At 42.3% G+C, this 24,517-nt stretch overlaps 1 protein-coding gene across 7 annotated transcripts in view; it reads right to left on the reverse strand.

The window, feature by feature from the left end:
- Nucleotides 1-24,517, reverse strand: part of NAV1 (neuron navigator 1) — a 735,938-nt gene that overhangs the window by 219,328 nt on the left and 492,093 nt on the right. For all 7 annotated transcript variants that reach the window (XM_075853621.1, XM_075853615.1, XM_075853622.1 and 4 more), the window contains 2 exons: nt 7,159-7,270; nt 3,975-4,096 (listed from right to left, as the gene is read on the reverse strand). In XM_075853621.1, the coding sequence (XP_075709736.1) occupies nt 3,975-4,096; nt 7,159-7,270 (234 nt within the window). The remainder of the gene's footprint in view (nt 1-3,974; nt 4,097-7,158; nt 7,271-24,517) is intronic.

A 24,517-nucleotide genomic window follows, 5' to 3' on the forward strand; every position in this document is an offset into this window, starting at 1 on the left:
CAACGATAACAAATTTGTATAGTTTTTGTATGTTTTACTACTTTTACACAGTAAAAACGCTTTTTTTTCAAAATTATTTGTTTTTGTGTCTCCATATTTGAGGAGCCGTAACGTTTTTATTTTTTCGCCGATGCGGTTGTATGACGGCTTTTTTTTTGCGGGACGACTTGTAGTTTTTATTGGTACCATTTTTGAGTAGATGCGACTTTTTGATCACTTTTTAATCACATTTTTTTAAAGTCAGAACTCACAGAAAACAGCAATTTTTCCAACTTTTTTTATTTAATTTTTTACGGCGTTCACCGTGCGGGTTAAGTAATGTAATAGCTTTATAGTCGGGGTCGTTACGGACGCGGCGATACCAAATATGTGTAACTTTTTAACTTTATTTTGTTTTTTTAATACTAAAGCAGTTTGTAAGGGGAAAAAGTGGGTTTTTCATTTTTTTTTCACATTTTTTTTTAATTATCTTTATTAAACTTTTTTTTTTACTTTTTTACCAGTCCCTCTAGGGGACTTTAATATGCGATTCTGCGATCGCTATTATAATACACTGCAATACTTCTGTATTGCAGTGTATCATGCCTGTCCGTTTAAAACGGACAGGCATCTGCTAGGTCATGCCAGAGGCATGATCTAGCAGGCATTCATGACAGGCAGACCTGGGGGCCTTTATTAGGCCCCCGGCTGCCATAGAAGACACTGACACTCGCCGGGTGGGAGAGAGAGGGAGCTCAGATTGAGCACCGCATCTGAGGGGTTAAACGGGTGAGATCGATACTAATCTGGCAGCTGAGAGCAGGGAGATTTGACAGCTCCCTGCTCTGTTTACTTATTCCGATGCCACGACGTAAAAAGTCTATGGCATCGGAATAAGGCCCGTTAGTGACCGACGTAAAAAGACGATGGGCCGGTCACTAACGGGTTAAAGAGGCTCTGTCACCAGTTTATAACAGCCCTATTTTCTACCTAATCTTAAAGGTGCTTTAATGTAGATAAGTAATGTGTTGTTTTTTTGTTTTGTTTTTTAAATATATATTTTTGACAAAGTTATGAGCATTTCAAGTGTTATGTAAATTTGTTCTTAATGCACAAGTGGGAGTTGTAAAGAGAAGTGTATGACGCTGACCAATCAGCGTCATACACTTCTCTTCATTCATGTTCAGCTGTGCTCACAGCACAGTGTGACCTCGCGAGATCACGCTGCACTGTCACTTAAGCCCACAGTAACTTTACTGAAGTGTTGGGAGAATGAAAATACATTGCCTTCTGCTAGGAGGCGATGTCTTATCATTCTCCAGGACACTGCGGTAAAGTTAATGTGGGAGTAAGTGACAGCACAGCGTAATCTTGCGAGGTCACGCTGTGCTGTGAGTACAGATGAACATGAATGAAGAGAAGTGTATGATGCTGATTGGTCAGCGTCATACACTTCTCTTTACAACGCCCACTTGGTAAAAGTAAAAAAACGCCCACTTGGGCATTAAGAACAAATTTACATAACACTTAAAATGCTCATAACTTTGTCAAAAATAAAAGTTTTTTTAAAAAAAAACAACACATTTATCTACATTAAAGCGACTTTTAGATTAGGCAGTTATGAACTGGTGACAGAGCCTTTTTAATAGCCATTTTTACTGGATATTAGTAAACAGATTTCTGCACAGTAATTCAGATGTACGAAGATGCTCACCAAGTTGAATTGCATATTAGATACATCAAATGTACCACAAACATGCTGGATATTTTCTACCCACTATATTTAAGACAATATTACAATTGTTTTCTTTAATTTATCAAGTAATATTTATAATATAATAGTAATATCAACTACAGTGTATTAGTAATATTTCTACTATATACTGCTAACATATTCTGTTTGTCAGTTTATCTCTGTTAATGTAAGGAAAACTACACAAAAAAACAATACCACCAATATACCTTCTATGGCAGAACATTCACACAATATAGGATCATCATCACAGTCTGTTTCTCTCTGGTGCAGAAATGACTTCACACTGCTGCCATTGCGGACTGCAAGCACAGCATCCCTCTCACACAAGGGAAATTACCACTTTCAGGGTAAATTCACATGTAGCGTAAACACTGCAGTATTTCCATCGGGATTTTTCGCATGGAAATTCTGCAGGATTTACAGTAGCAGCAAAATGAAATTTCAACAAATCTCATCCACACGCTGCAAAAAAACAAAACAAAACAACACAGAGGAGACATGCACAAATGTACTTGCTGTATGGATTTTTAATAGCAGCATGTCAATTAATGTTGTAAAAACGCAGCAGAATTTACACGCAGGAAATCCTGATGGAAATTCTGCAGTGTTTACACTACGTGTGAACTTACCCTTAGGGCCAGTTCACACAGAGTTTTTTTACATGTTTTTTGACGCGGAAACCGCGTCGGAAAACGCGCCATAAAATGTCAGAAAATGCCTCCCATTGAATGGCAAAACCGGCTCGCGGAAAAAAGAAGGGACATTACCTATCTTCGGGCGTTTACGCCTCTGACATCTTCCAAACAGAATTTTGAGGCAGAATTTCTGACTGCAAAAAACTCTGTGTGAACCCAGCCTATAGGGCATGGCCAGAAGTGGCGGAATTGCTCTGGAATTCCGCAGCGGAAATCCGCAGCTGACCCGTTTCTCCATTGCCTTCCACAGCTTTTTAGTAGGGTTCCTTTGCACGTTGCGGACAATTCCGCTGCGGAGCATAGGCTACGGTGCGGAATTTGGTGTCCACAGCATACAATGGTTGTTGCGGACGTGTGGCGGACAGGTTGCGGACTCATTGCGGAATTTCTCCATTGACTTCAATGGAGATTCAAACTTCTGCAATGAAGTCCGCAGATGTAATGTAGATGTTATGTGTGCTGCTGAGCGTATTGGTTTTTTAATATGACATTTCTTCATTCTGGTTGGACCTATGTGTATTTCTAGGTCTACAGCCAGACTGAGGAAGTCAATGGGGCTCTCGTAATTACGGGTGACTACGTGTGTGCACCCATAATTACGGGTGACTACGTGTGTGTACCCATAATTACGGGAGTGTCGCTAGGCGACGTCAGTAAATAGTCACTGTCCAGGGTGCTGAAAGAGTTAAGCGATCGGCAGTAACTGTTTCTGCACCCTGGACAGTGACTACCGATCACAATATACAGCAACCTGTAAAAAAAATAGAAGTTCATACTTACCGAGAACTCCCTGCTTCTTCCTCCAGTCCGGTTTCCCAGGATGACGTTTCAGTCTAAGTGACGGCTGCAGCCAATCACAGGCTGCAGCGGTCACATGGACTGCCGCATCATCCAGGGAGGTTGGGCTGGATGCCGAAAGAGGGACGCGTCACCAAGACAACGGCCGGTAATTATGAAATTCTTTTACTTTCACTAGGGAAAGTGCTGTCCCTTCTCTCTATCCTGCACTGATAGAGAGAAGGGAAGTACTTTCACCTCAATACGCAGCGGCTAGTCCGCATCAATTTAATGCCTATTTCGGGCAGATCCGCAACAGAAACTGCAACGCAGATTCTGTGTGGCATTGATGCGGACAGTTGCGGTAGAATTCCTCCACGTCTGGGCATGCCCTTATAGTTCTCTTTATCTGGAAATAAAGTTCTAAGATTTATATTCATTTGTATTTGGAAATGTATTTTGATTATCGTGGATTTTAAATAGTGTACAAATGTATATACTTCGTATAATTTGGAGTGATCTCAGTGATAGAGACTTCATATTAGCTATATAAAATACAGAACAAAAACTATTGGTAAAGGATGTACACGATTGCAGCTTCAAGGGAAGTTTCCCTCCATTTTTAAGGTCAGGAAGGTGAATAAAAACATACACAACAGTTCAGGAACTGAAATAAACAGTGGTCTTAATGGTCCTCTATTATTAATCATACTAAAAAGGGGTGGTATGGGTTTATGAAAGTGAAAGAAATTAAAGATACTACTTACCCAACTCTTCTTCTTCTTCTTTTTGCTGTCACTATCTTTGACACTCCCTGCACTACAGTGACTTGATATGCTATTTAAGCTAGAAATGCTATCCGATGAATTTTGACGCCTAATCCGCAACTCTAAAATAACAGAATAAAAATCAATTGAATAAATAGAGAGAATAAAAATCAAATTAATTAATAAATAGAAAGAAGTGAATAACAAGTGTAGCACGTATTTTAGCATTAGAAGCCACAATACAATAAAAATGTGTATTAGTAATATAATGTAACATTACAGAAAAAATAAATCTTGCAATTAAAATCATAAAACATGGACATTTTTCAAAACCTTAAATCCACAGAGACTGATCACATTATTTGCATGTCATTATAGGCTATGGCCTGCATTCATTATTCCGTTTATACCTGATTTGTAGCAGAAATTGCACAGGTTACAAAATTGCATCTAAAATTGTGTCAAAATTGGCAACATTTGTCTTTACACTTAAAAGAATAAATAAAAAGAGCACGTGTGTGTAGTCAATTGATAAATATAATTTCGGACACATTTATCAAATATAAAAATGTAAAAGAATGGCTGCTCATAGCTCATACCAAATAGTCAGACAATTCCAAATACACCAGATTTATTAAGAGGTAAGTGCCTTTAAAGAAATGGCAAAAGTTGAGACAGCACCAGACCATATGATCCATAGAATGCCTGAACGCTGAAATCGGATGGATCTTAATTCCCACCATGGAATCCTAAAGAAAACAGTAGCGACAGCCTCTTTACTCAAACATTTTTTTTTTGTGTGTCAATAAATGCATCCAGGTAGACAGCAGCAACGTATTGACCCAAAATGGTAGCAGGGTCTTTGTCAATAAAGAAACTTTTTTGAGTAAGGATGCTTTCACTCCTATTTTCCTTTAAAGAAATGAGGCACAATTCTTGCCACTTCTTAAAGAAGCTCTGTCACCAGATTTTGCAACCCCTATCTCCTATTGCAGCAGATCGGCGCTGCAATGTAGATAAGAGTAACGTTTTGTTTTTTTTAAAAACTAGCATTTTTGGCCAAGTTATGACCATTTTTATATTTATGCAAATGAGGCTTTCTAAAGTACAACTGGGCGTGTTTAAAGTTAAAGTACAACTGGGCGTGTATTGTGTATGTACATCTGGGCGTTTTTACTTTTTTACTAGCTGGGCGTTGTGAATAGAAGTGTATGATGCTGACGAATCAGCATCATCCACTTCTCTTCGTCAACACACAGCTTCTGGCAGTGCACAGACACACAGCGTGTTCTCGAGAGATCACACTGTGACGTCACTTCCTGCCCCAGGTCCTGCATCATGTTGGACGAGCGAGGACACATCGGCACCAGGCGACAGAGGATACAGTTGATTCTGCAGCAGCATCGGCGTTTGCAGGTAAGTCGATGTAGCCTCTGTCGCCTGGTGCCGGTGTCCTCGCTCGTCCGACACGATGCAGGACCTGGGGCAGGAAGTGACGTCACAGCGTGATCTCTGGAGAACACGCTGTGTGTCTGTGCACTGCCAGAAGCTGTGTGTTGACGAAGAGAAGTGGATGATGCTGATTCGTCAGCATCATACACTTCTATTCACAACGCCCAGCTAGTAAAAAAAGTAAAAACGCCCAGATGTACATACACGCCCAGTTGTACTTTAACTTTAAACACGCCCAGTTGTACTTTAGAAAGCCTTATTTGCATAAATATAAAAATGGTCATAACTTGGCCAAAAATGCTCGTTTTTAAAAAAAAAAAAACGTTACTCTTATCTACATTGCAGCGCCGATCTGCTGCAATAGGAGATAGGGGTTGCAAAATCTGGTGACAGAGCCTCTTTAAGGTGTTAAGGGTCAAATTTCTTCACTGCGTAACTTCTGGTGTTTCTGTCTAAGAAGCTATATTCTATAAGAATAAATGGGTACATGATATGCAACAGTAGATGGAATTGCAAGATTGGCACACAACGGCTTTTAGCGCTTCTAAAGTGTCGATTACATCTGATTTGGTCCCATTAGGTCTTAGTTTGATTTATCCACAGTCATATACGCTTCTCTTTCGGTACAGTGTCTATAATTTAATCTCCATTGTCACATTACATAACTTGCAGTAGATACCTGCACAGGTTTTACTAAATGAGGTCATTCACTAATGAGTCGTAGGTTAATATTGTATATTTTCTTAGCTACTAAAATAACTCTTCTAAAATAACCGTAGCACATTCTTGGAACAGTCCTGTTGTTTGATTTGGTGAAAAAAACAACTATCGTGAAGTGTGGTAGATGATCACAAAGTTTTTAAATAATAAGCTTCAACTATTTGATAAGGTCTGGTCACCATATTTAAGACATAGGGAAGGGAGTGTGGAGAAATTATGAAAATGTGGAGTAGGGTTTTCTTTTAACATACTTTCCCCTTTTTCAATGTATCTTTTCCTTTTCTGGACTTTAAGGCCTCATGCACACGACCGTAGCCATGTGCATGGCCGTGATTTCCGGGTCGGACGGCCACGGAGTGACAGCCGCGAGCCGCCCGCAAATCACAGGCTATGCACATGGCCGCAGTCATGATTTTCAAAGAGCCCGGACTGCAGAACACGGCCGTAATAAGGCTTGCCCGTTCTTTCTGCGGTCTGGGCTCCGGGGACATGCACGGACCGTGAAAACCACGGTCGTGCGCATGGCCCCATAGGAATGAATGGGGCCGCAATTCTCACGTGGATTTTCGGGGGAATTGTGGCCTCAAAAGCACGTTCGTGTGCATGGGGCCTAAATGTTTGATAACTAAAAAACTTGCACAACCTATAGTGCGTGGGCTCTAGATGATAGAGAGCATGATACTTGACTAATTTCTTATAAATGGAATGAAAGAGCTGTGCAAAACACAGGAGTTATGCCTCCTCATCTTATCTTTCTTTGATTTTCTCTCATTTATATCATTGCTCATGCTAACATAGAGGTATGAGTATTCAGTTTGGCATTTTATTGATAACATATATGTGATAAAATTTTAAGTTACTCAGATGGTTATTTTCTGGAACTTTGTTCATATTTAGGTTTATGCGAAGCTGTACATGCATTATATACATATGTATTTTACAGTTTGGTTAATAATTAGATTTATAGAAAAATTTACATTTTTAGAAACTACACAGAGTAGTTTTAACTTACCCCTTGGTGCAGGATCATGAGGATTAAGAGCTCCTTGAATAACAGCTTGTGCTTCAGAGTTCTTTGTTTTAAGTAAATCAATAGTTTCCCTCAGTTCAAAAAGCTCAGAGTCCTAGTATTAAGAAATGACAATCTTTAACCCAAAAAGATACCTGTTTTTCTTGTGATTAAAAACTCAGACGAAAGACGCTTGCCTAGTTTATTCTATGGATGTGTTGTTTCTAGCTAGATATAACTGATGATATTTCATAACCAGGTGGTGATTTATCAAAGCGTTTAGGTCATGTGTTGTTGATACATCCAGATATGCAAATTCAAACTTATTGTAAGTATGTAGCTGTGTATATGGTCCACTGCAATATGTGATAATGGTGCCATAACATTATGGAGGGGTAAGTGTATAAGATCATAAGCTGAGCATGGTCATAAAATAGTGGACAGATCAATGTGCCATTTAGAAACGTTTTGAAAAAATATTTAATATTTTTTATTGCACAGTATGAGACAATTGCTCATAAGCCCCCCAGCTGTAGAAAATCAAGAAATTGGAAATTGAAAAAAATGAGAAAAGACTGTGTTTTGGCATATTGTTAATGTGCCTTTCTCAGATGGAATGTATGGCATGCCTGGCAATTCAAATGTAAATTCAGGTGCATATCAGAAAACTCTTAACCCCTTGGCCTTGTGGAGGCAGCCGATTTTTTTCAAATCTGACATGTGTCACTTTATGTGGTAATAACTTGGAAATGGAGATTTTTTTTCTTGTGACATATTGTACTTTATCTTAGTGGAAAAATTTGATCAATAAATTCAGCATTAGTTTGAGAAAAACACCAAACTTCAGAGAAAATTTGCAAAAATTTGCATTTTTCTAAATTTAAATGTATCTGCTTGTAAAACAGATAGCAATACCACACAAAATATTTACTAATTAACATTTACAATTAACTACCTTATGTTGACATCGTTCTTTGAACATCCTTTTATTAATCTATGACGTTACAAGGCTTAGAACTTTTCCAAAACCTATTTTTAAAGGTGCCAGTTCAGTTTTGAAGTGGCTTTGAGGGCCTTATATATTAGAAACCCCCATAAGTCACCCAATTTTAAAACAGCACCAATCAAAATTTTCAAAACAGAAACTTTAGAAAGTTTTTTAACACTTTTTTTTAAAAAAAATTTTTTTTTTTTTCTGTAACAGAAAGTTTTACCCGAGAAACGCAACTCAATATTTATTGTCCAAATTCTGCAGTTTTTAGAAATATCCTACATGTGGCCCTAGTCTGCTACTGGACTGAAGCACAGGCCTCAGAAGCAAAGGAGGACCTAGTGGATTTTGGGGACTCATTTTTATTAGAATATATTTCAGGCACCATGTCAGGTTTGAAGAGGTCTTTTGGGGCCAAAACTGTAAAAAAAAAAAAAAAAAGACCACATTTGCCAAATTACACCGCTCACAGAATTTATAGAGTGGTATAAGGAGCATTTTAACCCCACATATTTTTTGCTGAATTTAGTGGAATTAGACCGTAAAAATGAAAATCTAAATTTTTTTCCAATAACACTTAGAAATTATCAATTTTTACAAGGAATAAAGAAGAAAAAGCACTCCAAGATTTATAAAGCAATTTCTCCTGATTACGGCATGGTAATAAACGGCAGGGCTCAGAAGGGAAAGAGCGCTAGTTGGCTTTTGGAGCTCAAGATTGGTTTTTGGGTGTCGCATTTGCAAAGCCTCTGAGGGACCAAAACCGTGGACACCCCCAGAAGTGACCCCATTTGGGAAACTACAGCCCCAAAAATTATTTATAGGGGCATAGTGAGCATTTTGATCCCACAGGTTTTTTGCTGAATTTAGGGTATGTTCACACGGCCTATTTACGGACGTAAATCGGGCGTTATTGCCACGAATTACGCCCGAAAATAGCGCCTCAATAGCGCTGACAAACATCTGCCCATTGAAAGCAATGGGCAGACGTTTGTCTGTTCACACGAGGCGTATATTTACGCGCCGCTGTCAAATGATGGCGCGTAAATAGACGCCCGCGTCAAAGAAGTGACCTGTCACTTCTTTGGCCGTAATTGGAGCCGTTATTCATTGACTCCAATGAATAGCAGCGCCAATTACGCCCGTAATTGACGCGGCGTTCAAGCGTCTGCACATGCCGGTACGGCTGAAATTACGGGGATGTTTTCAGGCTGAAACATCCCCGTAATTTCAGCCGTAACGGACGCCCTCGTGTGAACATACCCTTAGTGTAATTAGGCGATGAAAACTTCTATGGATTTTATTCTATTTTTTTTTTTTTACAGCGTTCACTGTGCATTATAAATGACATTTAATTTATTCTGTGGGTCAATACGATTACAGCGATACCATAGGTAGATAGTTTTTTTTTATGTTTTACGGTGTTTGCACGATAAAATCATGGTTTTAAAAAACATAATTTCGTTTTTGTGTCGCCATAACTTTCTTATTTTTCCATCAAGAAAGCCGTGTGAGGGCTTGTTTTTTCTGGAACAAACTGTAGTATTTATTGGAACAAATTTTTGGGTACATACAACTTTTTGATTACTAGATATTACATTTTTTTCTGATTCTGGTATTGTTTTTTTATGGAGTTCACCGTGCGGGATAATTTACAATTTATTTTTATAGTTCAGGCCGTTACAGACGCGGCGATACCAATTATGCATAGTTTATTTATTTTTGTCATTTTTTTCTAATAATAAAGTACATTATAAGGGAAAAAGGGCGATTTTTAATTGTATTACTTTCAACTTTTACTTTTATATTTTTGTACATTTTTTTTTTGCAATAGCGCCGCGTGGTGCCGATGTTGTTACAGCAACTTAAATGCGGTAGTCGCTATGATCCAACCTGATATTTTCCCCCAGTACTAAGGCTGCTAGTAGCAGCCTGTACTGGAAGATGCCGGGCTGCGGGGAATACCTGCGTGCTCTATTAGGAGTACACGTAGATTAACGGGCTGCAGGCACAAGGACCAGTGCTGCAGCCCTTTAATCTATGTGGGGTGGTCCGGAAGGGATTAAAGGAATATTAACCATAGAAAATGTATGAAGAAAAGAATATTGCAATTAAAACTAAGAAATATATAAAAAAAATCTTATAGTCCAAGGAGATGAGCCATTTAAAGAGGCTCTGTCACCACATTATAAGTGCCCTGTCTCCTACATAAGGAGATGGGCGCTGTAATGTAGGTGACAGTATTGCTTTTTATTTAAAAAAACGATCTTTTTTCACAACGTTAGGAGCGATTTTGGTTTATGCTAATGAGCTTTCTTAATGCCCAAGTGGGCGTACTTTTACTTTCGACCAAGTGGGCGTTGTACAGAGGAGTGCATGACGCTGACCAATCGGCATCATGCACTCCTCTCCATTCATTTACACTGCACTAGCGATATAGTTATATCACTATGTGAAGCCTCATACACAAGCCCTAACATTACTACAGTGTCCTGATAATGAATACACATGACCATCCAGCCTGGACGTAGTGTGTACTCAGAATCCTGACACTTCTGACTCTTTTTTGTGAGATTCCGGCAAGTGAAACCAAATCTCGCGAGATTACGGAGCTAAACGAGATTTGGTTTCACTTGCCGGAATCTCACAAAAAAAGAGTCAGAAGTGTCAGGATTCTGAATACACATGACATCCAGGCTGGATGGTCATGTGTATTCATTATCAGGACACTGTAGTAATGTTAGGGTCTGTGTATGTACCTGCACATAGTGATATAACTATATCGCTAGTGCAGTGTAAATGAATGGAGAGAAGTGCATGATGCCGATTGGTCAGCGTCATGCACTCCTCTGTACAACGCCCACTTGGTCGAAAGTAAAAGTACGCCCACTTGGGCATTAAGAAAGCTCATTAGCATAAACCAAAATCTCTCCTAACGTTGTGAAAATAGATCGTTTTTTTAAATAAAAAGCATTACTGTCACCTACATTACAGCGCCGATCTCCTTATGTAGGAGACAGGGCACTTATAATGTGGTGACAGAGCCTCTTTAAATCCTCCCCCTTTTACAATTCTGTATCGAACTGTGAAAATAACTGGCAGGAACAGGAGAATTCTCAACTGCTCTGTCTGCAAAAGCAGATAAAGTATGTTAAAAGGGGTTGTCTTATCAGAGACAACCGTTTTCAAAATGCGGCTGCTGGGACTATCAACTGGTTACCTTTGGTTCCACTCCTAGCAAACAGCTTATTTTGCCAGGGGAAGCCGCGGCCAGATGGGCATTTTCCCTGCAGCGACTGCTGCAAGGAAAATGTAGAATCACACGGCTGCACTTTATATGCATAAAAACCTTTGTAAACAAACTTCAATGAAACAACATTGACCAAATATTTTGAGATGGTCACCCAGATGCTATCCCTGTCAGATGCCTTTGTGTTCAATGCTACATCTTTCTACCAGGCACAGATGTATGGGTAGTGAGTTTGGGAGTGAGCATTGTTAAGGGAGGAATATCGGAGAGAAATTAGACAAGTGAGGGTTCTTAACCAGTTCAGGACCGGGCTATTTTGAGCCTTCAGGACCAGACACCGTATAGCCCTTTTTAGCACGTGTTAGTTAAATGGCTATAACTTTTTTATTTGTTGTGCTAACTACGTGATTTTTGCGACGTTTTTTTCCGTAGACAATGCAGGTTTCTTTTTTTATTGTTTTTATACACACCTTTTTTGCTATTTTAGAATTTTTATTCATAAAGTTTGAAAATAATTGTAAAAAAAATAAGCTTTTTTACGTTTCAGCTATTTTTTTTGGTAATAACATAGTTTTACACTAAAATAGATCTTTTATTTGTGATCGTCATTGTCTACCGTAAATTTTAATATATTACATGTCTATATGAGGGTAATTGGGTCAGCGCTAGCATTACAAAAACGATTGGCTGGGGGGGGGAACGTTTTTTTTTTGGCGCAGGTATTTTATGTGTATTTATTATAAAAAAAAATTGCACTTTACTATTTTTTTATTACTATGGTCTGTCCCTCAAAGGTCAAAAAAGACCTTTGGGGAACGTTATATATATTTTTTTCTTTCTTTTACACCATGCTTTTCCACTGTAACTGGGGCTGCACAGCAGCCCAAGTTAAAGGGGAAATCAGCTCTCTTATAGTGACGATTGTCACTAATAGGGCTGTGCTGGGTCTTGTAAGACCCAGCAGAAGTCTGTCAGTAACGGCACCCGGCGATCATGTGACCAGTCAAATGATCACCGGGAGGAATAGTGACAGCGCCGCTGCTGCTGTCTCTATTCCCATACACAGCGTTCATTGAGCGATGTGTACAAGTCATCAGAGAAGACAGAAGCAGCGAAAGCTGCTTCTATCCTCTCCTCAGGGTCCCCGGCAGTCACGGAAAGCCGGAGACCCGACATTCAGCTGCCCGATTGCGCGGGCAGCAAGTTAAAACCCGAGCCGTAAAAAGTCTATGGCTCGGGTTTTAAGGACCCTGACCGCTGGCCGTAAAAACACAGCCAGCGGTCGGGAACCAGTTAATATAGACACGTTTTTAGGAGGTGAATTTCTGAAATGGTGAAAGAAGATGGAGGCCCAGTACTTAAATGGAGACTAACTTTTCAAACAACTTATGCTAATCTAATAGTATACCTGATATAGGTTTACTTACTGTTAAAATTTAGTTGTTTTGTCCATGCAAATTCTGTGTGAAGTTACTGACACTAGGCATCTCCCTTCCTAAAATCTGCTGTCCACCTCCTGTTGTCAAACTAAATCCATTCCTAGTTACAGAGCAGAGCAGACAGACTGCATGAAGTGGGAGAGTGTCTTTTTTTTACAGCCTGCCCATACAAGTCTATGGAGAGATAAGGCGAAAGCAGGAGGAGGAAGCAGTGAGAGACTCAGACGCAGACATGGTGCCCATACAAGTCTATGGAGAGGGGAGGACAAGCAGGAGAAGGAAGAGACGAACAGACACACTGCCAATACAAGTCTGTAAAAAGGGGAGGGGGAGCTGGAACCGAGTGGGAAAGATACACACAGATGTGCTGCAGCTTCCTGGTAACTGTTAATTCTCACCCCAGTGCTGGATTCTCAGCTACACTGCTCATTACTACTGCTCATTATCTCATCCATGCTGCTGCTGCTGCTGCTTCTTTATAAACAATATAGACAAAAGTATTGGGAAACCTACACTTTACACCTACAGAAACATTTATGACATCCCATTTTAAATCCATAGCCATTGATATTGAGTTGGTCCCCCTTTTGCAGATAAAACAGTTTCCACTCTTCTGGGAAGGCTTTGTACAAGATTTTTGAGCGTGTATGTGGGTAATTTAGCAAATTCATCCAGAAGAGCATTTGTGACATCAGAAACTGATGTTGGACGAGAGGGTGTTCGATGGGGTTGAGGTCAGGGCTCTGTGTGGACCAGTCAAGTTCTTCCACACAAACTCTCCCAACCACACCTTTATGGACCTTACTGTACAGTCATGCTGGAAGAGAAAAGGGCTTTCGCCAAACTGTAGCCACAAAGTTTAAATAATAAAATGTTTCCGAATATGTCTTGGTATGCTGAAGCGTTAAGATTTCCCTTCACTGGAACGAAGGGGCCTAAGCCAATGCCTGAAAAACAACCACACATTATCCCTCCTTCACCAAACTATACAGTTGGCACAATGCAATCAGCAGGTAACATTCTCCTGGCATTCGCAAAACCCAGACTACCAGCTAAGAAGTGTGAATCATCACTTTATAGATCAACTTTACAGTGCTCCAGAGTCTAGTGGCGGCGTGCTTTACACCACTCCATCCGACGCTTGGCATTGTGCTTGGTGATGTAAGGCTTGCATGCAGCTCCTCGGCCATGGAAACCCATGCCATGAAGCTTCCAGCGCAGTTTTTGTGCGGATATTAATCAGCAGAGTATGGGGACTTTCATGCACTTTGCGCCCCAGCTGTAGGTGAACCCGCTCTGTAACTTTAAGTGGTCAGCCACTTTGTGGCTGAGTTTCTGTTGTTCCTAAAAGCTTCTGCTTTGCATTAATACCACTCACAGTTAATCATGGAATATCTAGGAAGGAAGAAATGTCACCAGCTGATTTGCTGCAACAGTGGCATCCTATTACAGTATCACACTTGCATTTAGTAAACACTTTAGAATGACCCATTGTTTCATAAATGTATGTATAGGCAGAGTGTATGGCTAGGTGCTTGATTTTATATACCGGTGGTAATGGGACTGAATGAAACACCTGAATTTATTAATTAATTAGTATGTCTCAATACTTTTGTCCATGTATATTGGATAGCTAGAGATGGGAGAGCAGGATTCTCCTCTTCTCTGTGTGCAGTGTATAGAAGACACCATAGCTGTTAAAGAGGCTCTGTCACCAGATTTTGCAACCCCTATCTCCTATTGCAGCAGATCGGCGCTGCAATGTAGATAAGAGTAACGTTTTTTGTTTTTTTTAAACGAGCATTTTTGGCCAAGTTATGACCATTTTTATATTTATGCAAATTAGGCTTTCTAAAGTACAACTGGGCGTGTTTAAAGTTATGCACAAGTGGGCGTGTATTGTGTATGTACATCTGGGCGTTTTTACTTCTTTTACTAGCTGGATGTTGTGAATAGAAGCGTATGATGCTGACGAATCAGCATCATCCACTTCTCTTCACAACGCCCAGCTTCTGGCAGTGCACAGACACACAGCGTGTTCTCGAGAGATCACACTGTGACGTCACTCACTTTCTGCCCCAGGTCCTGCATCGTGTCGGACGAGCGAGGACACATTGGCACCAGAGGCTACATTTGATTCTGCAGCAGCATCGGCGTTTGCAGGTAAGTCGATGTAGCTACTTACCTGCAAACTCTGATGCTGCTGCAGAATCAACTGTAGCCTCGTAAAATGACTGCCTCGTCAAAGATGTGCAGGATACTTCTTGGGACGTAATTTAAGCCGTTTTTCATTGAATTCAATGAAGAACAGCTCAAAATGACGCCCGTAATTGACGCCTCGCAAAACGTGATTACGAGTAATTACGTCTGAAATGCAGGAGCTGTTTTTTCCTGAAAACAGCTCCGTCATTTCAAACGTAATGCTCGTTATCGTGTGCACATACCCTAACAACGCAGATCCTACAGCGTCTACTGTAGAAACCGAATGTCAAGTCTATGAGGCCCAAATCAAGGTTCTCACAGAATAATATTGAGGGCCTGACTTTTGGTCCGGTCCCTACAGTAGATGCTACAGTATACAAGTATTCAGAATGAATAACATGTGAACCCACAGCGGCCCACAAAGGAGAAGCGGTCCGTGTAATACAGCACCAAGTAAGTCACTAAACATCACTACATTACATTTACAAACGGGGAGTGGGGGCACAAACAAAACTTTACCTAAGCCAGTTTCTTCCTTCGTCATTTAGATATCAACTATCTAACTAGATGGCGTGCTTGGCATTATTGTCCTGTTGCATGATGCAAAAAGTGGCCTTACATTTGCCTCAAGAAAATTCTGGTATAAAGTGGAGTTCATTGTTGTCTCAAGGACTGCAAAGTTCCCAGGTCATGTGGCTGCAAGACAAGCTCAAATCATCACTTCACCACCATGCTAGGTTTGAAGTTTTTGGGGTGCTACGCTGTGTTTGATTTTCACCAAACATGGTTCCATGCATGGTGAGCAAACATCTCCTCCAAAGGATATTGTTCCAGAGCTTTTGCGGATTGCTGCCACATTCTTTTTAGAGAGAAGCAGCTTGTTCCTAGACACCATTTCATGAAAGCAATACTTGTTTAGTCCTTTTCAAATGTGCTGTCATGAACTTAGTTCAGTTATTTCTGTCCCCCTGTTCATAATATTCAGAGATTTTCTGAGTATTGACTTGTATAGTGCCAAGGGACTGGCACAGGGCAAATGTAGGGCCTATTTTAAAAAAGGAATTTAGATCTTCCCCAGGTAATTACAGATCAGTAAGCTTAACATCCATCAAGAGAAAAATTTTAAGGGACTCAAATGCTATGTACACCTTCGAAAATTATATATATTTTTTAATAAAAATGTCAGTCAGTGTGCTTGGTGCAACTTTCAAATTATTTTTTATGAAAATATTTTTTTTTACTTTTTGAGATAGAGCTGCTCTGTATCCTGTATACAGAGCAGCTGTATAGTTCCCTAAGACCTGAATCCATAAGGTCCGCGGGACTGACGGGTTCAGTATCAGCGGGTCCTGCGTGTCTCTATTATTCAACTTATTTATTAATGATATGGAAGATGGGATTAAGAGTCACTTGTTGAGAAGGATCTGGTTGTACATGTAAATCATAGACTAAATAACAGCATGCAAAGTCAATCAGCTGCTTCTATGGCCAGCAAGATATTACAGAAAAATATAGCCTACCGCAGGAGCTGGTCACAGCAGGAACAGTAGATGGCTTTAAAAAAGGCTTAGATGATTTCCTAGAAGGATAATATATCAGCTCCTATATAAATGTGTAGAATTCTTGTTTGAATGTTGATCCAGGCAGATTGCCACTTGGGATCAGCGGGGAATTTTTCCTTTTTAGGGTAGATTGGTTAATGACTTATGGGTAATATTTATATATATATATATATATATATATATATATATATATATATATATATATATATATATATTTAAACCTTATCGATCAATAGGAGTAAAACAAAGTCCTATCATTTCTACCATTACTTCCCTTTCTCCCTTCCTTTGGTTGAACCTGATGGACTTTTCAACCGACTAACTATGTAACATAGACATTTAATGTGCTTACAGAGGCCTGTAGGTCACGTGATATAGCCCACAATCTAACCTTGGAATTAATTTGTTGGGATGCCTATTCTTGGGAAGATTGGCAACTGTTTTCACCCCTTCGCTTCCGACAAGAAGATGGCGTGGGCTCACAAGCGAAGTATGCGCCATCAGCCGCGGGTGTCAGCTGACACCTTGCTGTAAAGGCAGTGCTAGCTCAGATCTCCGCCATTAACCCATTATATGCCGCAGTCAAAAGTGACCGCGACATCTAAGTGGCTTGTAGCCAATCGGCATCCCCGCAACGCGATCGCAGTGGTGCCGATGGCTGCTATGGCAACTGGAGGCCCAATAATGGCTTGCTTCAGTGTCAAACTGACTGTTCTAAGGCATTGCACTACGTGGGTAGTGCAATGTATTAGAATAGCAATCAGACAGTTGGGTCTTCAGGTACCATAGTGAGACAAAAAAAAAAGGGGAAAAAAATCTAATGTAAATGTAAAGTTACAAAATAAAAAAACAAAAAAAAACAACGTTCTTTTTTCCTTATCAAGTCCTTTATAATTGGGAAAAAAATAAAATTGTAAACTACACATATTTAGTATTGGTGCATCTGTTACGGCCTGAACTATAAAAATATTATGTTATTTATCCAGCGCGGTGAACATGAAAAAAAAAAAAGGCAGAATTTCAGTTTTTTGGTAACCTTGCCTTCCAAAAATTCGAATAAAAAGTGATCAAGAAGTCGCAGCTTGTCCCACAAAAACAAGTCCACACACAGACTAAATAGCAAAGAAGTTATGGCTCTCAGAACATTGCAACCCAAAAACATGATTTTTTTAAAAAACAAAAAACATTTATTGTGTAAAAGTAGTAAAACATATAAAACCATATAAATTTGGTATAGTCATAAACATACTGACCCGCATAATAGTCAACATGTAATTTATACAACAGGGGGAACGCCACAATAAAAAAAACTAAAAACCTATGCAGGAATTGCTTTTTTATCACTTTGCCTCCCAAAAAATGGAATGAAAAGTTATCAAAAAGTCGCATGTACCCCAAAATTGCACTAATAAAAACGAATAAAACGACAGCTCATCCTACAAAAAATAGCCCTCAAACTACTACGTGTATGAAAAAATAATTAAAGTTATGGCTCCCATAAGGGAAGAAATAATATGCAGAACAATTTCTTCAGTTTCAAGAGGCGATTATCAAGGCCCTAATTTTTGGAAACCAGGAAGGGGAGGGCTTAAAAATATCTGCTGGCCCAGCTAAGTCTTTCCTACCATTATCCTGCTGAAATACCGCTATAAGTACTCCCAGACCCGGACAACATACTCACCGACGAGGACACGCTGTCATGAACCGTAACAGGCAATCCTTGGCGGCTGAACGGCTGAAAGAATACGCGCGTGCTGCTCCACAAGATGGCGTCGCCGCCTCTGTCTCTACACCGTCTCCTTCCTCACAGCTTGAACCTCCCCCCTTTGGCACAAGTGTCTTCCAGATTACTGGACGTGATACAATTATCTACATCATCCTTGACTGGCAGGATTGCAGAGGTAAAAACAGATGTGGGTCTTCTCAGGCAGGATATGCAGAATTTGAGGGAACGCGTGAGAGAGACAGAAAATAGAATATCTGGATTAGAGGATAGAGTGGCTCCGCAGGCATCGAAGCTGATTCAGTTGGATAGGGTGGCTAGTCAATGGGCGCAGCGAGCAGATGACTTAGAAAATCGCCTTTGCCGCAATAATATAAGGATTTTGGGGCTACCTGAGCGCAGTGAAGGACGAGACCCTTGTGCATTTATGGAGGCCTGGTTTAAAGAAATACTACCTGACGCCATATTATCCTCCTCCCGTACCATTGAAAGGGCGCACCGCGTGCCGGGTAAGCCCCCACCACCTGGAGCTCCTCCGAGGCCCATGCTAGGCCGCCTTCTCAGCAGCAGAGATCGAGACGCCATTTTGCAAGCTGCACGTAAACATGGAGAGATTCGTTTTCAGAATGCTACTGTACTGCTCTTTACATATTTTTCCGCTGCCTTGCAAAAAACAAAGGCTTCTTTCGTACAGGTCAAGAGGCGACTTCGGGACTTACAGATTTCATACTCTATGGCGTTCCCGGCAAGATTGAGGGTTGTACATCAAGAAAAGACTATCTTCTTCACTGACCCGGCTGAGGCGGATGAGTGGCTGAGTTCTGTAGGTCGCTCTCCTCGCCGCTAACTTTTTGCATCATCTGATCTGCGGGGGACTGTTCTCCTTGTTCGCCATGTCAACATTGTCTGCCCTTGCGGGATATCGTTTGGGACTTTCAGATGAGTATATACCTTTGCAGCTACTGTGATTTTGATATACTGTTTGCCTTGCCGCTCGGGACTTAACTACTTACCTAGAATATCCTGTTGACGCAGATTCTTCCTCAAGCGGATCGCCTGTTTGCGTGATATGTTGGTATTATTATTGTATACTTTTTATTTCCTTGTATCCTATGTCGTGCCATTATCTCATTTATATACTATGGTGGGGCATAGCTGGGTGTAGCCGGCAACCATACCAGCCATACTTATGCAGACTCCATCAGAGCTGTTGAAGACCCCTGTAGGGATATGCATTGAACTGCTTCTTATAGATAATGTGATAAACTGTTACTCGTTTTTAGAGGTCAAAATAATTCAAACTTAAGGAAACATAACGCTGTTTTTTTTTTTTACTTCTCTAATTTGCTCACCTATATCAGCTATAAGTTATATAGGTGATTCCCCATTTGCCCACAATATCACACCTGTTGTTAAGGATCTGCCAGGCACAGCTTCTGTATCCACGCCCATAGGTAATCAGTCTGCACCTGCTTCTATGTCTGTGAGACTGACTCCGTCTTCCACCACTCAGGATGGCAGGCTTAGGAGTGGGAGAGCCTATCACAGCCTGGCCAGACGGAGCTAGCTCCCGCCCTCTGTCTATTTATACCTGCCTTTCCTGTTCCTCCTTGCTTGTGATTCTTCTCTGTTGGTTTCCTGGCCCTGCTGCAGCTTTTTGAACTACTTGTCCCTGCTTCGTATTGACCCTGGCTTACTGACTACTCTTCTGCTCTGCGTTTGGTACCTCGTACTTTCCTGGTTTGACTCGGCTCGTTTACTGCTCTTGTTGCTCACGGTGTTGCGTGGGCAACTGCCCCGTTTCCCTTTGTTCTGTGTTTCCTTGTCTGGTTGTCTGTCGTGCACTTACTGAGTGTAGGGACCGTCGCCCAGTAGTACCCCGTCGCCTAGGGCGGGTCATTGCAAGTAGACAGGGACTGAGTGGCGGGTAGATTAGGGCTCACTTGTCTGTTTCCCTATCCCTGTCATTACATAATCACAAGCCCATATACCTACTCTACCCTGGACCCTCACACCACTATGGACCCCATTGAGACCCTGGTTCAGCAAATGCAGGGTATCTCCCTGCAGGCCCTGGCTCAGAGGGTCAACCAGCCTGATGCTACCATGGTAGTGCCCCTCACCTCACCTCTTGAACCCCACCTCAAGTTGCCTGACCGGTTCTCAGGGGACCGGAAGACTTTTCTCTCCTTTCGGGAGAGTTGCAGGCTCTATTTTAGTTTAAAGCCCCACTCCTCAGGTTCTGAGAGCCAGCGGGTGGGTATAATTATGTCCCGGCTGCAGGAAGGGCCCCAAGAATGGGCCTTCTCCTTGGCTCCTGACGCCCCTGAACTTTCCTCCGTTGATCTTTTCTTTTCTGCTCTCGGACTCATTTATGACGAGACTGACAGGACTGCCTTTGCCGAGAGTCAGCTCGTGACCTTACGTCAGGGTAAGAGACCTGTTGAGGAGTATTGCTCTGACATTAGGAAGTGGTGCGTAGCTTCTCGGTGGAATGACCCTGCCTTAAGGTGCCAGTTTAGGTTGGGTCTGTCGAACGCCCTGAAAGACCTGCTAGTTAGCTATCCCTCTTCTGACTCCCTAGATCAGGTTATGGCTTTAGCGGTACGACTTGACCGACGTCTCAGGGAACGACAACGTGAATGTTTAAGGGTTTTCTCCTCTGACTCCCCATGATGCCTCCCGAGGTTCCGTTGCTTCGTTCTTCCACGGAAGACTCGGAGGTACCTATGCAACTCGGGGCCTCCGTGTCCCCCCAACAACGTAGAGAGTTCCGCAGGAAGAATGGTCTCTGCTTCTATTGTGGGGATGACAAGCATCAAGTGAACACCTGTCCTAGGCGTAAGAATAAGCAGCCGGAAAACTTCCACGCCTAAGTGATCATCGGGGAAGTCACTTGGGCGCACAGGTATTTCCCGTAAATATGAAACGTAATAAAATCTTGCTTCCCTTTCAGGTCTCTTTTGGTGATAGGTCTGCTACCGGCAGTGCCTTCGTGGATTCAGGGTCTTCTGCTAATATCATGTCTGTGGAATTTGCTATGTCTCTAGCTATGCCTTTGATTGATTTGCCTAAACCTGTCCCGGTAGTGGGTATCGACTCCACTCCTCTTGCTAATGGTTATTTTACACAGCATACCCCTGTTTTTTAACTCCTTGTTGGCTCCATGCATTTGGAGCAGTGCTCTGTACTGGTGATGCAGGGATTATCGTCCGATTTGGTTTTAGGCCTTCCCTGGTTGCAGTTGCATAATCGCACGTTTGACTGGAATACTGGGGATCTTACCAAATGGGGTAATGAATGCTTGACGTCATGTTTTTCTGTTAATTCTATTTCTCCCCCTGAGGAGGTGAACACGCTACCTGAGTTTGTTCAGGACTTCGCTGATGTTTTCTCTAAGGAGTCCTCCGAAGTGTTACCTCCTCATAGAGAATACGATTGCGCTATCGATTTGGTACTAGGAGCTAAGCTCCCTAAGGGTAGGATATTTCATCTCTCTTGTCCCGAACGTGAAGCCATGAGAGAGTATATCCAGGAATGCCTGGCCAAGGGTTACATTCGCCCCTCGACTTCTCCGGTAGGTGCTGGCTTCTTCTTCGTAGGGAAGAAGGATGGTGGTCTTATGCCATGCATTAACTACCGTAACTTGAATAAGGTCACTGTAAGGAACCAGTATCCCCTTCCCTTGATTCCTGATCTCTTTAATCAGGTTCAGGGGGCCCAATGGTTCTCTAAGTATGATCTACGGGGGGCGTATAACCTTATCCGCATCAAAGAGGGGGATGAGTGGAAGACTGCGTTTAACACGCCCTTAAGGTCATTTCGAATACCTCGTCATGCCCTTTGGGTTGTGTAATGCTCCCGCGGTCTTCCAGAATTTCATAAATGAGATTTTAAGAGATTCCCTGGGGGTATTTCTTGTAGTGTACCTTGATGACATACTTGTGTTTTCCAAGGACTGGTCCTCCCACATTGAGCATGTCAGGAAGGTGCTCCAGGTCCTTCGGGAAAACAAACTGTTTGCGAAGACCGAAAAATGTGTGTTTGGGGTGCAGGAGATACCATTTTTGGGTCAAATCCTCACTCCTCATGAATTCCGCATGGACCCCGCCAAGGTCCAGGCTGTGGCGGAATGGGTCCAACCTGCCTCCCTGAAGGCATTACAGTGCTTCTTGGGGTTCGCTAATTATTACAGGAGATTTATTGCTAACTTCTCGGTCATCGCTAAGCCTCTTACGGACCTCACTCGCAAGGGTGCTGAACTCCTCCACTGGCCTCCTGAGGCTGTCCAGGCTTTTGAGGCCCTTAAGAAGTGCTTTATCTCGGCCCCGGTGTTGGTTCAGCCCAACCAAATGGAGCCATTTATCGTGGAGGTTGACGCGTCCGAGGTGGGAGTGGGGGCTGTCTTGTCCCAGGGTACCAGGTCCCTCACACATCTCCGTCCCTGTGCCTACTTCTCCAGGAAGTTTTCGCCCACTGAGAGTAACTATGATATTGGCAACCGCGAACTCTTAGCCATTAAATGGGCATTTGAAGAGTGGCGCCACTTCCTGGAGGGGGCTAGGCACCAGGTAACGGTCCTTACCGACCACAAGAATCTGGTTTTCCAAGAATCTGCCCGGAGGCTAAACCCGAGACAAGCTCGATGGGCGTTATTTTTTACCAGATTCTATTTTTTGGTTACCTATAGGGCTGGGTCTAAAAATATTAAGACCGTTTCAGTAAGATGTGCCACTTTGTGCCCCTCAAGAAACTACCCAATGCTAAGACGTTAGCTACCTTGTTTGTCAAACACATCCTGCGTCTCCATGGGGTCCCTGTCAATATTGTTTCTGACAGAGGGGTACAATTTGTTTCTTTGTTTTAGAGAGCCTTCTATAAAGAGTTGGAGATTGATCTGTCCTTCTCCTCTGCCTTCCATCCTGAAACTAATGGCCAAACTGAGAGGACTAATCAATCTCTAGAACAATATTTAAGGTGTTTTATCTCTGACTGTCAATATGATTGGGTCTCATTCATTCCCCTCGCCGAATTTTCCCTTAATAACCGGGTCAGTAACTCATCAGGGGTCTCCCCCTTTTTCTGTAATTTTGGGTTTAATCCACGGTTCTCCTCCGTTTCACCTGGTAGTTCCAACAATCCCGAGGTAGAGGTCGTTCATCAGGAACTGTGCACAGTCTGGGCCCAGGTTCAGAAGAACCTAGAGGCGTCCCAGAGCATACAAAAAACTCAGGCAGATAGAAGACGTTCTGCTAACCCCTTGTTTATGGTCGGGGATCTGGTGTGGCTATCGTCTAAGAACTTGCGCCTTAAAGTCCCGTCCAAGAAGTTTGCTCCCCGGTTTATAGGGCCGTACAAGGTTATTGAAGTCCTCAATCCTGTCTCCTTCCGACTGGAGTTGCCCCCATCTTTTCGAGTACACTACGTGTTTTATGCCTCCCTCCTTAAACGCTGCTCCCCGTCCTTGGCTCCCTCGAGGAAACCTCCTGTCCCCGTTTTCACCCCTGAGGGGGTAGAATTCGAGGTGGCCAAGATTGTGGACAGCAAGATGGTCCAAGGCTCCCTCCAGTACCTGGTCCATTGGAGAGGATACAGGCCTGAGGAGAGGATTTGGGTACCCGCCCGGGATGTTCACGCTGGGGTATTGGTCAGGAGGTTCCACCTTCGTTTCCCCAATAAACCAGGTCCATCTAGAAAGGGTCCGGTGGCCCCTCATAAAAGGGGGGGGGTACTGTTAAGGATCTGCCAGGCACAGCTTCTGTATCCACGCCCATAGGTAATCAGTCTGCACCTGCTTCTATGTCTGTGAGACTGACTCCATCTTCCACCACTCAGGATGGCAGGCTTAGGAGTGGGAGAGCCTATCACAGCCTGGCCAGATGGAGCTAGCTCCCGCCCTCTGTCTATTTATACCTGCCTTTCCTGTTCCTCCTTGCTTGTGATTCTTCTCTGTTGGTTTCCTGGCCCTGCTGCAGTTTCTTGAACTACTTGTCCCTGCTTCGTATTGACCCTGGCTTACTAACTACTCTTCTGCTCTGCGTTTGGTACCTCGTACTCTCCTGGTTTGACTCGGCTCGTTTACTACTCTTGTTGCTCACGGTGTTGCCGTGGGCAACTGCCCCGTTTCCCTTTGTTCTGTGTTTCCTTGTCTGGTTGTCTGTCGTGCACTTACTGAGTGTAGGGACCGTCGCCCAG

This window comes from Rhinoderma darwinii, chromosome 2 (genome assembly GCF_050947455.1).
Source record: "Rhinoderma darwinii isolate aRhiDar2 chromosome 2, aRhiDar2.hap1, whole genome shotgun sequence".
Taxonomy (NCBI): Eukaryota; Metazoa; Chordata; class Amphibia; order Anura; family Rhinodermatidae; genus Rhinoderma; species Rhinoderma darwinii.